The sequence below is a fragment of the Cervus elaphus genome, chromosome 16, assembly GCF_910594005.1.
Source record: "Cervus elaphus chromosome 16, mCerEla1.1, whole genome shotgun sequence".
NCBI classification, from domain to species: Eukaryota; Metazoa; Chordata; class Mammalia; order Artiodactyla; family Cervidae; genus Cervus; species Cervus elaphus.
Window position 1 is genome coordinate 32,711,971 of NC_057830.1, and position 14,994 is coordinate 32,726,964.

Genomic DNA, 14,994 nt, shown 5'->3' on the forward strand with positions numbered 1-14,994 from the left:
ATTCACTTTAATTTAAAACTTGGGATTCAATGTGCAGGAAACAGCAGAGTATACACAAACTCAGAGAAGACACATCTTTCAGGAAGTGAGTGATACGGTTATTCTTGGCCATCAACTTCCTCAAAGTCTAGGAGCTCAGGAATCTAAGGCAGAGCTCCTCGTCACCAAAGTCTTCCTAGTTTTCCTCTTCGGAGGCCAATGCTAATAAAGGTCTAGGTAGGGCTCAAGGCAAACTAAAATCTTGTATGTACCCAAGGAAATTTTAGTCAAAATAAAGGTTCTTAAGAGAGAGAAAAATATCCTAAAAATGACAACACTTGGGAAAGAAGAAAATGGCCCTCTTTAAATAAGGGTTAAGAAGCGACACAGAAGCACAACTGCTTCTCTGGATATCAGATAATGGCATTAATTGAACTAGGAATAAGGATGAAATGTCACCGTTAGCATCATGGTTCCTGAACCTTCATACATAGAGAAAAGGAGGGAGGGTGATAGAATGATATGAACAAAGGAATTTATATTTATGGGCCAGAGGAAGTAAAGCCAGGATAGAGACAATGTGAGGCCAGTTAGTCCAGCTGGCTGGGTACTCTATTAATAGAAAGTAGGAATTTGTCCCTGGGTAACAGTTTCTCTCTGTTCATTAGCAACAGACTAAAGGCCAACCCACTAGTTAAAGCAAACTCTTTTCAGGAACAAGGGTGGAGATGAGTATTGGGCATGAGAGCATAAATGAATCTGAAAATCCATCCTTCTTTCAGGAAAACATGTCGGGTGACCACTCAGTGGTGCAGAGATATCATGTAATCTCCTGTAATGAAGGCATTCCATAACATGGAGACCAGCTCTTTTAATATAATTAGATAGTGTGGGATTGTATCCTGTCCCCCCTGTATCAACCACTTATTGGAACATTAGGAATATGGCACTTAGTCTAAATGTCATCATTATCTAATAATCACTTGGGTTCCACTTTAATGCACCCAGAAGGTCAATGGCATGGTTAAATAAATGTGCTAAATAATAACAGCAGGGTAAAAAGAATGTTGATGTCTACCTATATTCATAGCATGTACAGGAACTGATGAAAATAATAGAGAAACTAGATGTTAGATTATTGTTTTCTTTCTAGAATTCCCCTTTGGTTCCCCACTCCCTTTGGTTCAACACTGAACAAATCTAACTTCTTACATATCATAGGAATCTATGTATTCTGGAATTACTTTTAGAACCTATCAACTTTAATAGGGCTCTGCAAAATACCAACTCTGAAATACTCTAGTATGTCACACTGCTGGTAGAGGTCCTCTGTCCAGAACGCCAGCTTAGGCCTTGATGCTTGAGACATTAGAAGAGGAAGCCTTTCATGAGAAGACTCCTGAGGAAATCTCATGAAGAGGATTACTGGGCCACTGACTGCATCAAGTTTAGGTAAGGCAGGATGTCTAAGGAGAGACTCCAGTTTATCAGAGGTCCTTGCACAGCCCAGGAATCCTGGGAAGAAGAAAAGGCATCTCTACATAGTGGAAAGCAAATCAGATGTAACCAGCCTGACCCTTTCAGATCCAGGACTCCTGGCTCTCTGAAAGGAGCTAGCCTGTCAGGGTGAAGAACTAGGAGGCAGAAAGTGATCATCTGCTCCAGTTGAGCAGCCAGCTACATCTGGAGTCATGCAGAGAGCTGATCCTAAACTGAGGCACTCAGGCTTCCTTGGCAAATGAGGGAGCCTTTTGCTCCCCAAGTCCTCTCAGCCTACAGCTTAAGGTTTGTCTCCTCTGTGACACTCACCCTGAAAAAGCTGAGCTCCTCTGGATTAAGGGTCACTCGAAACCTGAACTGCCAAGGTCAGCCCAGCCCACCTCTGTCTTAACTCCTATGTTGCTGCTGTTCAGTCACTAAATCACATCCAACCCTTTGTGACCCTGTGGACTGCAGCATGCCAGGCTCCTCTCTCTGCCACTATCTCTGGATTTTGCTCAAATCCATGTCTACTGAGTCAGTGATACTATTTAACCATCTCATCCTCTGCTGTCCCCTTCACCTTCTGCCCCCAGTTTTTCCCAGCATCAGGGTCTTTTCCAGTGAGTGAGCTCTTCATATCAGGTGATACTCCTGCGTATAACCAAGCAAATATAAGATCTGACACCAGCAATGATACACCCAGTGAGCTTCCTACAGACTTTCCAACACAATTCACCCAAGACAACCCATTACTGCAGAGATATGAACAAAGCCCAGTACAAATAAAGGCCAGGGTTCAAGAGGTTAGACTTTATATCATGGGAGGTTAAAAGGACAGTCACAAGATGACAAAGTTTGATATCCAAATGATATTATCAGTAGTTATCTCTGTCAGAATTATAGGTAAGTTTTTATTCCATCTTTGTTTCTTATGTTTTCCAAATTTCCTACTATAACTTATATTATTTATTTTTAAAGAATTGCATTTTAGGGACTCTGAAGGCATTTTGGTGAATGAAGACTTAATTAAGTCTTGCCTGTCTTACTAGCAGAAATCAATCATCAGAGCTATGCCAACTAGGGAGATCAATCCATTATGATTTGCCCAAGACTGTCCTGTTTTAAAAGAACCTCCACAACCCTGGTTGTGAGGGGGGGGAGGTACAGTTACTGTGATACTTACATGTCCTTATCCTTTGGATCACAAATGCTACCTTCTAATTTTTACGTCCCTGAGGGAGCTCAGGCATTCAGAAATACACAGTATCTTCTCAGCCAAAGGAAGTGGGCTCAGACAGCGAGCCCCATGAACACTCTGGGCTGCTGTCTCCATCTCAAGAGGCTGCTTTACTCCTAGAAGCTAAGCCTGAAGAGGGAGATTGCCTTTTGTGGTTGGCTGTCAGGTTGAAATGAGAAGTAGATCTCTCTCCAATTCTTTCCTGGCCATGGTATGGAGCAAATTCATCTTACATACTTCAGGAGAAATATCCACTATCAAGGGGCTTCCCAGGTGGAGCTAGTGGTAAAAAAAAAAAAATCCACCTGCCAATGCAGGAGATGTAAGAGACACGGGTTCCACCCTTGGGTTGGGAAGATCCCCTGGAAGAGGGCATGGCAACCCACTGCAGTATTCTTGCCTGGAGAATCCTATGGACAGAAGAGCCTGGCAGGTTACGGTCCATAGGGTCTCAAAGAGTCTAACATGACTGAAGCGACTCAGCATGCACACACTCACCAATTACCAAGACAAAGAGCAAACAAAGAAACTGCAACATAGTGAAGGAAGGGCAGCATGGCTGTGCCTCAGAAGGAGAGCTGGCATGATGACAAATCTGAGAAGAAGCCCAGCCATCGTGGCTTACCCTTTCTAGCTGGCAGAATTAGCTGAGACAGAGAAAATCTGCACTTCACAAAGAGAAAGCCTGCACTCTGTTACATTAGCTGCCATGAAGGATTGAGCTATGAGCAAGTATCACATCCAAGAAAAACTCCCCTTCTGTCATCTCTACTTAACCACAGGGAGCACTCAAGTGTTCAAAGCATCTGGGTAACAGGAGCTCCCCAGCAACATAAGGGGCTCCTCTGCATATGTGTTTGCTGAGCTGGTTCTAGTCCCCAATCTGCTGGCATATATGAGAGTGACCAACCGGAAACCAAAATGGTGCTGCATTTGATTAGATTCATCCTGCTGGTATCCCTCTCCAGTTGGGCTGAGCTTTGGAAAATATCCAGAACAAACACTGTAGGATCCTGCATGTGCTGGGATGCTTCTAGCACATCAGTGATGATTTGGCGAAATTGAACTGAACTGTCTGGTGTGTGAGGGGGTGCATAATTTCCTCTTGATTGGCCAATGATGTGGAAGTAAAATCAGAATATCACTGTGAGTGTCTCTGTGACCTAAATCCATAATCGTTTTTTCCTTTTTTAGCCATTAACTGTAAGATGGATTGTTTTCTCTAAGAGGTCTAGGTATCCTATAATTGGGTGATATTTCTTTTTTGATAACAAGTCATATCACCCAGGGGTCAAATGCTAATAGAATGAAGTCTCTTATTTTACATAGTCATAAATGTGCTTGAATTTTCTTCTCAGAGGGGTTTTTTAACATGTCTTACATTGTACATGTAATTATGCAGCATGTATTTATTTCCTTTCTACAAGGAAATTCAAGTTGCTTTTTTTAAACATTATTTGCTAGCTTCTTACCATCTCCTCTGGAGTTGAAAGGAGAATATAGTATCAAGCTGTTATAGCTAGCAATGGGAAACTATGGCACCAAGAGACAGAATTGGATTGGGACTTTACAGAGTCTATGAGCAGTGTGCCATGAAGACCCCCGTGAGATAGGTTGTCAGCCCACTGTGCCATAAACGAAGCAATTTCTAAGGATCCTAAAATAACTGCATTCTCTTGTCCCTAACACTCATACTGGCCAAAATAGACCTAGGTTATTTTTAAAGTGCAGGCCATAGCCTTCAAAGGGATATAAACAGTTCCCAAAGCAGCTATCTTTTGGCCAATTAAATACTTAGAAGCAAACGTACTTTTGAAAGACAAAATTAGTAGGCAAAGGACATAATAAAGTGCTAAAGCAATTGTTTCTGCCTGTTTTTAAACCCTATAAAATGGACCGTCATAATGGACCATGGGCACAGATTGCACTGAAGTTTGAAGATGACCTCCAATAACTCTCAACCCTTGATCTGATGAGCTCCTGGGGTCTTGGATATACTTCAGAACTTTTGCTCAGGTGTACTCAAAGTAATGTTACAAATATGTTCAAAACCTCTGCAGTTCTCTGAAAAATACCACTTCCATTACCTCCCCTGGCTGGTAACACAATGACAGTGTAGGTATGGCAGCTAAGAGAAGCAAGAGGGGTGCCCTGCATGATCTTTTCAGCTACTGTTAAAACACTCCCTCCCTTTATTATGTTTTATTTCCTTAGTCTTTGCTGGTCTATGAATCTGTGCATATCTACATAGTTGCCTAATAAGCATGTAACCAATGGGAAAACACACACACACACACAAACATATACACACACGCAAACTCTAATGCTTAGAGGAGCATGGCACACCCTGCAGGAAATCAATCAATGTCCATTTCATTGGAAATGAAATCAAAATGGGGAAAATTCGGGATTCCTTATCTGCATCTTCCACAGAGAGTTAATTACTAGCCCTAGATACACATAGAGGGCATGCGCTGTGAGAACAAACACATACAGTACATATTTAGAGACAATTCTCATTTAATGAAGACCCTCCACCTAGGATTCTAGCTAATTTATAAGGCTGCTCTAGGAAAGACACAATTCTAGAGATGTCAACAAGTCTAAATGGCATTTGCTTTTCCTGCAGGGGAAGCTATAACGCATTCCCACCCTTCAAAAGAACCCAAGATTGATGATTCAGGGGTTTTGTTGGGTACAGTGGGTTTTCTTTCTTTTTTGTTTTTCCAGTTCAGAAGGTGTGTTTCCATTGTACCCTGTCAAAAATGTTCTTAGCAGACAAGGAGAGGACAGTAGCACAGCTGCCCTTGAGCCAAGTTGGTCAGTCCTACTAGGAAACAACCCCATGTGGTCAGATGACATGGTTTTCAGACACGTCTACACAGACTAGTTGAATTAAAGACCAACTGCAGCCTTGATGTCGCTGAGCTCCTCAGCTCCATCTTGCCATCCTGATTGATCGAGGAGATGGGTCTATAGTTAAAGTGGCATAGCACTCTGAGGGCTTAGTCATTAGAGCACACTGCTTTCTCTCGGGAAGGCAACTTCTTGCTTGGCTAGGTTTTGGAAGCTAAGGAGTGACGTCAAGATGTTGTCTGGCCAGAATTTGCAGATAACCATAGAACTCTTCTCCTCCATCAGGCATGGATTTAGCCTCCTTTAGTTCCTGCAGTGACACAGGAGCCTCCAAATACCAAATTATTATCAGGCGGTCTTGGGGGAACCTCTGGGCCCTGCAATAAAGTAGACAGACTTGCTATTGGAAAGTGCTCGGGAGCAATTCAGCCTTGTTCAGATTGTTCTAAAATCCTGCAAACCACCTCTAGATTTTGAAAACCTCTCATAGCTCCTGAGAGTGAAAAAGTACTTTGGGGGATATAATTTAGCATCATCCTTCACTCAAATAATCTTACACAACATTTAAAGAAACATGGTTTAATCGTGATTTTTGGTTCACTTATTGTTTTGGTTTTAGAACAAAGTTACACAAGCAGGGAGGCTGTGTCACTTTGGACAAGCTACTTCTGAGCTTGTAAAATCTGTAAAATCAACTGTTTTTATTCATTGATCTTTAAAGCCATAAACAGTTGGTGTATTGTGGACCAAATATGATTTGTGCTAATGTATTTTGTTGGTCCCACTCATTGTTTTAAATCTTGGAGAAATCACATAAAAAAAAAAAAAAAAGCCTGCTCTCTGGAAAATTTGGAATATCTGGTAATACCAGGCCCATGTTCCATCATGATCTTCACCACAGCAGGTCATCTTTCTGATCCAGCCTGTTTCTCATATTGACCCTATAAGTCACTGGGGTTTAGGATGCTTGCTCTAAGCTATCCTAACCTTGTGCTTTGTAATTACACAGCGTCTTTCAACACTGGACTCTCTAAGAAGACTGCATGTGGGCAAGGAACAAGCCATCATTATCACCCAATTTCCAATTCTTAATATTATAGGAATATTGTGGGTAGTCAATAAATGTGTGATGAATTGAACTTCACTTTCTACATTAGATTCTTACAATTCAGTGAAATACAATGGGATCACTGTTTGTAAGATCATACACGTATTCTAAAGCCAAAATCTTTGAATAGCAGAAAGCTTTAGGAAAGAGAAGTAAATGTGCTGGTTTGTGACCCAAGCCTCTGATGGGTCCATCAGAGACTGTATGTTTCATATGATATGTTGCTTTAAGCATATGAGGAAAGTTCCACACTTTTTCTGAGAGCTTCTTAAATTTGTTTTTCAGATGTAACCTATCCAACTCCTTGGAAGAGCCCCTCTTTAAAGGTTAGCTGTGAAAATATTTGAAGGGAATAAGCTAACTGAAAGCTAAGCTACCAAAATTTCGTGGGCCTACAGTGACAAACCCCTCTCCTTCTGTATGTCAGATCTATGCATTTTGAATATTTTAATTTTTGAATGACTACAATTAGGACCTTCAAAGAAAAGATTCTTTGTTAAAGGCTTTTTTCTGCTAAAATTCTATCTAAATCTACTTAAACTGGTTAATACGTAAAAAAGTCATCTGACATTAAAAAATCTATGTAGGTAAGTTTAATAACAATAGACCCAATGAAAAAGTTTCAATGTAAAAGGTCATTTATACTTGTTACAAGTCTGTTAGTAATTAATATTTCAGTAATATATAGCCATATCTGGTCAACATCTGGCCCACATCAGAGGCAAATAGTGTCCCATGCTATACTGAAGTAGTTCAATGGGTATAGTTTCTGCCCTCTAGGAGCTTACAATCTAACCTGATTTTAATCAAGACTACAGAAACATATACCAGAGTGGAAACACCCAGGGCTTCACAAAAGGTGACAGACACATTCAGGATAAAGGAAAAACAAATATGGGGTAAAAAATGACATTTAAGAAAAGGTAAAGAGAGAAGAGAAGTAAATTGCTTCTTCATTCCCATTTCTTTGAAAAAGAATTTATGGAAGATGTGTTATTTTAAGTGTTCTTAACATCATGAAAGAGCATATGGCTTGATGCTTGAAAGAAAGAAAATTTCTGCTAGTATAAGATGCTAAGTGATTAAGAACACTGAACCAGTCAGGATGGCTGAGTGAAGGGCTAGAGTTTATAAGGAAAAACCAATGGTCTGGACACCTCTGGTAGAGGACAGAAGCTGAAGAGAAGCTGCCAGTCTCCTCAACTGTCTTCCAGTTCCTTTCAAATGGGAGTGGTATAGAGTGGTTGAACCATAAAACCAAAACTCCTTAAAATTACCAAAATGTCTAATCAAAAACCTCTGTAAAAACCTGCATGGATGCTAGACTAAGGAAATAACCTTTATAAATTTTCTTGTGGGATTTTGAAGGAAAGAAAGCACATTTAGAAAGAACCACAGACTCAGAAGCCATCTAGCCTATTTGATTCTATAGCATATGTTTGTTTGTTTGTTTCCTTGATCATTGGTTCATTTTCTCTTATTAGGCTTGTTGGACTAATGCTACCTGCTTGATTATTTAGCTTTAACTTTTCTCCATGGACAAAAGCAAATTTTTGAGTACAGTTTAATTTTAGTCAACCTCAACTATAACAGCCTCTGGTTAACTGAAGTATATTATATAGTCTGGTACTGGTAGTGGTGACAAGGGGGGCTCAAAATACTCTGTTCCTAGTGATGACAATCAAAATGATGACAGATTCTCTCATTACAGTATCTTACATTGCTTTATCATTTCACTGTTACGCATGCAGGACATTTCAAGAACTGTTAGGGGACGCTTATCTCAACAAAGAATGCACATTATAAGCAAGGCCTCCACACATCTTGTTTACACCATAATTATAATATCAGAATTAATAATATCTTGATTTCAAATAATACCTTTTATTCCAAGGAGCTCAGTATTCTTCATATATGCTATTCTATTTATCTTGTCATATTACAAATTCAACTGAAATCTGTGGTAGGGTCTCACATATTACAAGATTATAATACTGTTCTTCCTAGTGATTAAATTCAAATTCAAATCCATTATTAAACATACCTCAGGAAATATTTGAATGAACAGGAGGAAATTACAGATGTTTGTTTATATTTAAAAAATACTCACTGCTAAATCCCCTTATCCATGAGAGTTCTCAGTCCCCAAAAAAGACTGACTTTCGGGGAAAGTCAGTCCCCAAAATCTAACCTTGAAATAGTCCTACCTTACCTGAGACAGGTAAGAGCAGGAGAAGAGTATTTAAGATGGGGTAAGAACATGCAAACAGACAAAAAGATACCCACTTGTCAGCGCCAGGGAACCTAGGGGACCTTAGCCACCTGATAGTCTGACCCTCAGAGTCCCTTATTCGTGTTTAAGGGAAGGCCTATAGTTCCGATGACATAAGCCTGTTTGTTCACTGTGGTTTTATTTCTTGTTGTCCTTCAGGCTTTGTTCTGTTCTTTGTATTTGAGCAGTGGCTCAGAAAATAGGATAAGAGTCTCCAAGAAAGATTTAAGCTCTCCAGTAGAGGCTAATGTGTTCATCTGGTTCTGAGAAACATGATTCAGTGTAGGCATACCTGTTGTGAAGTCCCTTTGTTATTGTGATATCACAGTAAGTCTCATGATAAGAACTAAGACTGAACAACAACAACAAAAAAACACAGAGCTACTTAAATTGATACCACCTGTGTGCAACACAGACCATTCCTGACAACCATTGGTGTATTATTTTAAAGACTTTCAATAAACCATATTTGAATCCCACCAATTGCTTATCTTCTGTAACTGATGTATGTGTATTCTAATGACACTTCTGGTTTCTGTCTCTATCTTTTTCAAGATAAGCATGCCTTAATTCCAAGTTCATGTTGACAAATGGTTTTGGAAAATGGATCCCAAGAGAAGTCAGTTCTGCCCACAGTTCCAATCCCAGCAGGGGACACACCCTAAGAATGCTATAATCAACAAACTAAATGATCTATTCCACGGGCTCAAAGCCTCAAGAATCCTTAAGACATTTCACTTCACCCTCCCCTCAATCATCCTTGTCAGGGACCCTGATAAACATGCTGTGAGATATAGCTATGAAGCAAATGGGCCAGTAAGTATAAACAGCTGTACTTACATGTGTCTGGCTTGAGCTGACTGTTGGTAATGCCAAAGTACTGGGGATTTTCAATGACAGGAATCTTGGTCATTCCAATAATGACAGCATCAGGGCCGCCCTCTGAAGACGACGGGGTGTTACTCCCATTGGAGATGTGATGGAGTGGGCTGGCAGAGTCGTCATCATTGCTGATAACTGAGGCTGGGCCTGAAGTTGGAAAAACATATATTCTCTTATAATTCTTCATGGTTTTGTTGAGCTATAATTCATATATATAAAATTCACACTTTTAAAGTATACAATCCAATAGGCTTTAACATATTCAAAGAGTTGTAAAACCATCAGTATAATCTAATTTTAGGACATTTTTATCATTTCAGTTAGCAGTCACTCCCCATTCTCCCCACTTCCAGCCCTAGGCAATAATGAATTTACTTTGTATCTATATAGATTTACCTATTGTGGACACTTCATATAAACGAGGTCATATAATATGTGATGTTTTGGGACCAGCTTCCTTCATTTAGTGTAACATTTTAAAAGTTGATTCACATTATAGCATCATTACTTTATACCTTTTTATAGACAAATAGAATTCTATTGTATGGATATGTCATATTTAAATTTTTGGCTGTTATGAATAATGTGGCTATGAGCATTCATGTACAAGTTTTTGTGTGGACATGTTTTCATTTCTCTTGGGTGGAATCGCTGGGTCATGGCAACCCACTTCAGTATTCTTGCCTAGAGAATCCCCATGGACAGAGGAGCCTGGCAGGCTGCAGTCCATGGGGTTGCAAAGAGTTGGACATTACTGAGAGACTAAGCATGCACACACAGTAGCTTCATGGTTAAGGTTTTGAGGAACTGCAAAACTATTTTCCATATTTTATAGCCCCACCAGCAATGTATCAGGGTTTCAATTTCTTTACTTCCTTTTCCTGTAATTTGATATGAAGCTTTCCTCTCTGTTCTCTGAAAATCTTTAGAACACTCATTGAAACTCCCAGCATGAATCTAGGATTCCTGTTGTACAGTGTACTGAAAGATGACCTATGAGTTCAAAGATCGGATCCTTTCTCCACTCTTTGGACAGGCACTTACCTTTCTGTACCTCTGCATCCACTTACATGTGTAAAATGTGCAAAATGATATCTTTTTGTTACTTTAATAGGCTTTGAATGAAACTTCTGATGAAAATTTGCTTCATATGTATAAATTACTAAAACAAACTTACAACTGGTCAACTAAAATTGCATTGGACTGTCCTATTACTATGTTCACTTTCTCAAAGACTACACCATTTTTGCCTACAAGATACTTCCACAGCAATAATGGATCAGTCCAATAGCAAAGTTCCGTGCTTTGCCTTTAGCTATAATATTATTTGTAAAGCAATTACTTGCATATCTATATTAAAACAATAACCATAACATTTTTTCATACCAGATTTGAACTTTACAATCCAAAATCTCAGAATGTATATGTCTATAAATATGTTCTACTGTGTCTTATGTAAACAATTCATCCATTGACCACTAAACCCATAATGTTTGCAACCAAAACACATTTCCAAAGATAAAGGTCTACATTCATTAAAAACTTCATAACAATTAAAATCTCATGGGTTCTTAATAGACACACCCTACAGGAAAAGTAGACAAAGTCCCCTAGACATATAGTACATGTTTCTGTAGTATATTGAATAGGTACAAGGTCCCAAAAAAGGCTCCCAGTGGCCAGGGCTACTATAATAAGCTAAGAGAAATATAGGAAGAAAAGGATATGGAGGAAAGACAAAGAGAAGACTAAATCCAACGTGCAGCCAAGACAAATGTGTGGTAGGGAAATGAAAGCCTGAATGCCTATTTCCTGAGCAAGGCCATGTGTGTCCATCCAACCCCCAGGATGTCTCAGCACCTCCATGCAATCTCTACCTTCTCCTTCACATTTAACATTTTATGTAAGAAGCACAGCAATTCTAGAAACAAAAGCTGTTGCATCATACATTTTTGAATACCCTCTGAAATATCACAGCAATCCATCCCCAACCCCCAAAATCCATTTTCTCTCTTATATGGGGATTATTACTGTTTAGAGGGATAACAATTGGACATTCCCCAGCTAGCTGTCTTAAACTATGTAGAAGGCAGCCAACTGCTATTACAGGTAATTTTTAAAAGCATTCTCTCATGGGGATGTGTATTTAAGTTGCCTTTAATGATACACTCTGGCTTACTTCTGCAAGCAAGTTATCACACAGCCAATTTAGAAGCCACCGAACACTCAAGCCGAGGGAAGCTCACCGGTTGTGCTCATCTTGAGCCTCGCTCACTGGTGTTTGTAAACAGTGGAAATTCTGCCAAGAATAGCTATACAAACAAGTTCTTTCTAATATCCTTAACCATCCCTGTTTTATGATTTGCTTTCTGACAGGCCCCTATCACCTAGAGCTTAAACCCAGAGGTGGAAAATGGAAATGCGCTACGCTAAGGTTTCTGCATCTTGTCAATAAGACCTTCCCCTACGGGCTTCCTTGCTCCAGTCCTGGCTCAGCTGTCCCCTCCTTCGAGGTTAGCAAAGCATGCTACTACCCGACCTCCCCGGGAAGAGTGCGGGGAAGGCATTTCTCAGCAGATTCCAGGCTGCACATTTACCCCAGAAATGCAAGAGCTGTCATGTTCAGACACTCCACATGCTGTCAGAAGGCCAGCAATATTTGCTTCTGAATTCCCTGCAACAGTTAGAAACGCACTGATCCCAGTTGCTTTGTCTCTGATTCTCTTTTGGCCCAGGGCAGGCTATCCACATTCCCATAGCATTCAATCATTTTGGAGGAGGTTGATACTTAGAAGACAATGTTGAAATTCCTCCAGGAATTCAGGCTCTGAAGCATCTGCCATGTACATAGCAGAGCCTTACTTAAAGAGTTCAACCAAGGGACTTGCTCTCCGCTTCTCGCCCATCACCAAAGAACACCCTTTCCTTCCCCCGCCTTGCTAAGTAAAACCCCCAGCTCTGAGGTAACAGATCCCAAGGGAACGGGCTCTCTGTTTGGAGGGAAATTTTTTGAGCACAGAAATGGTATAAAGCACCAGAGATAATTTTTCAAAAGCCTTTTCACTTTGCCAGAAGGTCACTGTTGACAAATCTGAGCAACATATAAACCTCAACAATTTATCAAGTGGCATGTTAATTCAAGTGCTGTTTGTTTCATTATTGATGTTCCAAATCCTGGAAGATTGATACGGCTGGCAAGGCTGCAGAGTTTCAGCCATTTTTCTATGAACATTTTGATCTAATGGAGCACAGCAAAGTCGGGAAGGGGAAAGCTCTCGGGGGAGACGATGAATGTCTATATAATTTGACAGCAGCCTGTCTGTGCATATCATGGATGTCTCGTTGTGTGTCTGCGCACGTGGAAGAAACCCTGAGAAAAGGCAGACAGAAGAAGAATCGGGGGCACATCACAGCATGTGAGAAATTCATAGGAGGACTTGAAAAGATGTCTTATAATATTAATAAGAAGCTTTAAATTGCTGGGTATGTGCAGCTTGCTGAGTTTGGGGTAGATAATTCTAATTACTGAGCTGACAAATAGGAGCTATGCCTGGAAACATTTTTAGCCGATTTTGATTTTACTGTGTCTCACATACAAGGAGGCATTTTTCTTTTCCCAGAGCTGCTCAGTAATATATCTGGCATACATGACTTTACAGACATTGTTAAGACTGGCTGAGACCTTTTTGCCCTAGTAAGAATCGATGTAGGTCATCTGGAGAAGCAGTTTCCTTTTGTCAAGGCCAACATGATTTCGAGGAGAGAAACAGATTATTGTTAATCAGATAGCCATATCAACCATGTCTTTTGTTTTCTGCATTCTGCTGCTTCAACATCTGGGGCCTTGGTGATGGAGGAGGGACTGCCAATTCCTAGAGATAATAAAGTGCTTGCCTACAAAAGTATGTTTCATATACAACATACATGTGGTTAGCTGACCTATCCACAGTCTATGCCCCCAAACCACATTCCTTATCAGGCTGTCACACTCCAGGCCACTACCCACCTGCCCCATTATCCCAGAGCCATGTATCAGACAACTAGGGACGGTCCCTATACCCCAGAGCCCATTGCCCTTACTCAACCCAGCCAATCCTATCCTGCTTACCCTGCCTCACCCATTCCTTTCTGCAGAAACCATAGTAGAGGCTCTTGTCTATGTTTTACCCTCACTCCCTCTGCTTCCTGATGGGCCCCGTGCCCCCTTCAGCATCATGGTCCCCACCATGGCGTGGTGTGCCCTCTTCTCTTGGGATCTATGAGTAACAAACTACATTTTCAGTGGCAATCATCTCCTGACTATGGTGTCAACGCACCTGAATAATAACAAAACCTACAAAGCACAGCACCTCTGATGAGCTGTAGCTGAAAGAACAATTCTGAAGGATTCCCTCTGCGGTAGCCTGAAAGGATGAAGCCCGGTTTTTGAAGCTTACAGGGAATAAGCACCTCTCTGCAGAACAAACTGGCCTGGAAAACATTCACACGGTTGCAGTGATTTGCTGTTTAGTGGAGGAAAGACCTCATCTCACAGCATTGTTGTGGGAGAGTTTATCACTCAATTCCCCTCTTCAACACAACCACAGACAGAGTGAGCACAAAGCCTTGGAAAGGGCACCTTCAAGATTGCACAGGCAGACAGCCTTCTCTCCGCTATCTTGGCAATATCTTGGCAAATCACCTACGATCAGCTGGATCTGAAATTTGCCCCAGGTCATTGCAGACAAGTCCTGAGCTGGTTGTACTTAATGTTCCAACTTTGCTACATTCCACCTTCTCTTTGCTGGTTAAGAGCTTTAGTTATTGGAATTCCTGGGGCAAGTTAAGGGTCAGGATGACATCCAACATCAGGTCCCCTCTGGCTCAGTGTCTGCCACGTCTGGGCCCAGCGAGTGCGATATTTTGGATCACTGGACAGACAGTGAGAAAGATTATCCTTTAGGAAAGTTCTGCTATCAGGCTCGACAAGGGAAAGGAGACAGGTTTCTTTGTATGAATGGGATGAACACGCAATAGGTGGATGGTTTAGAACTAGAACACTGACCCTGGTATACTTCCCCTATTTTACAATTTTCCCTATAACCAACTTTGCTACCAAAATAAATGCCAACCAACAGATAGTCAAGATGGGGCCAGATCTTGGAAATACACAGGCAAGATGTAAAGACAGTGTTTTTT

The 14,994-nt window shown here is 40.7% G+C and overlaps 1 protein-coding gene across 7 annotated transcripts in view; it reads right to left on the reverse strand.

Moving 5' to 3' along the window:
* The window catches only part of NTRK2 (neurotrophic receptor tyrosine kinase 2), a 388,291-nt gene that overhangs the window by 157,009 nt on the left and 216,288 nt on the right, over positions 1 to 14,994 (reverse strand). For 5 of the 7 annotated variants that reach the window (XM_043927526.1, XM_043927530.1, XM_043927527.1 and 2 more), the window contains one exon: positions 9,775 to 9,963. In XM_043927526.1, coding sequence (XP_043783461.1) covers positions 9,775 to 9,963 — 189 coding nt within the window. Of the gene's footprint in view, positions 1 to 3,087; positions 5,932 to 9,774; positions 9,964 to 14,994 lie in introns of those variants that run through there. The other 2 variants (XM_043927532.1, XM_043927531.1) reach the window with 1 other exon arrangement.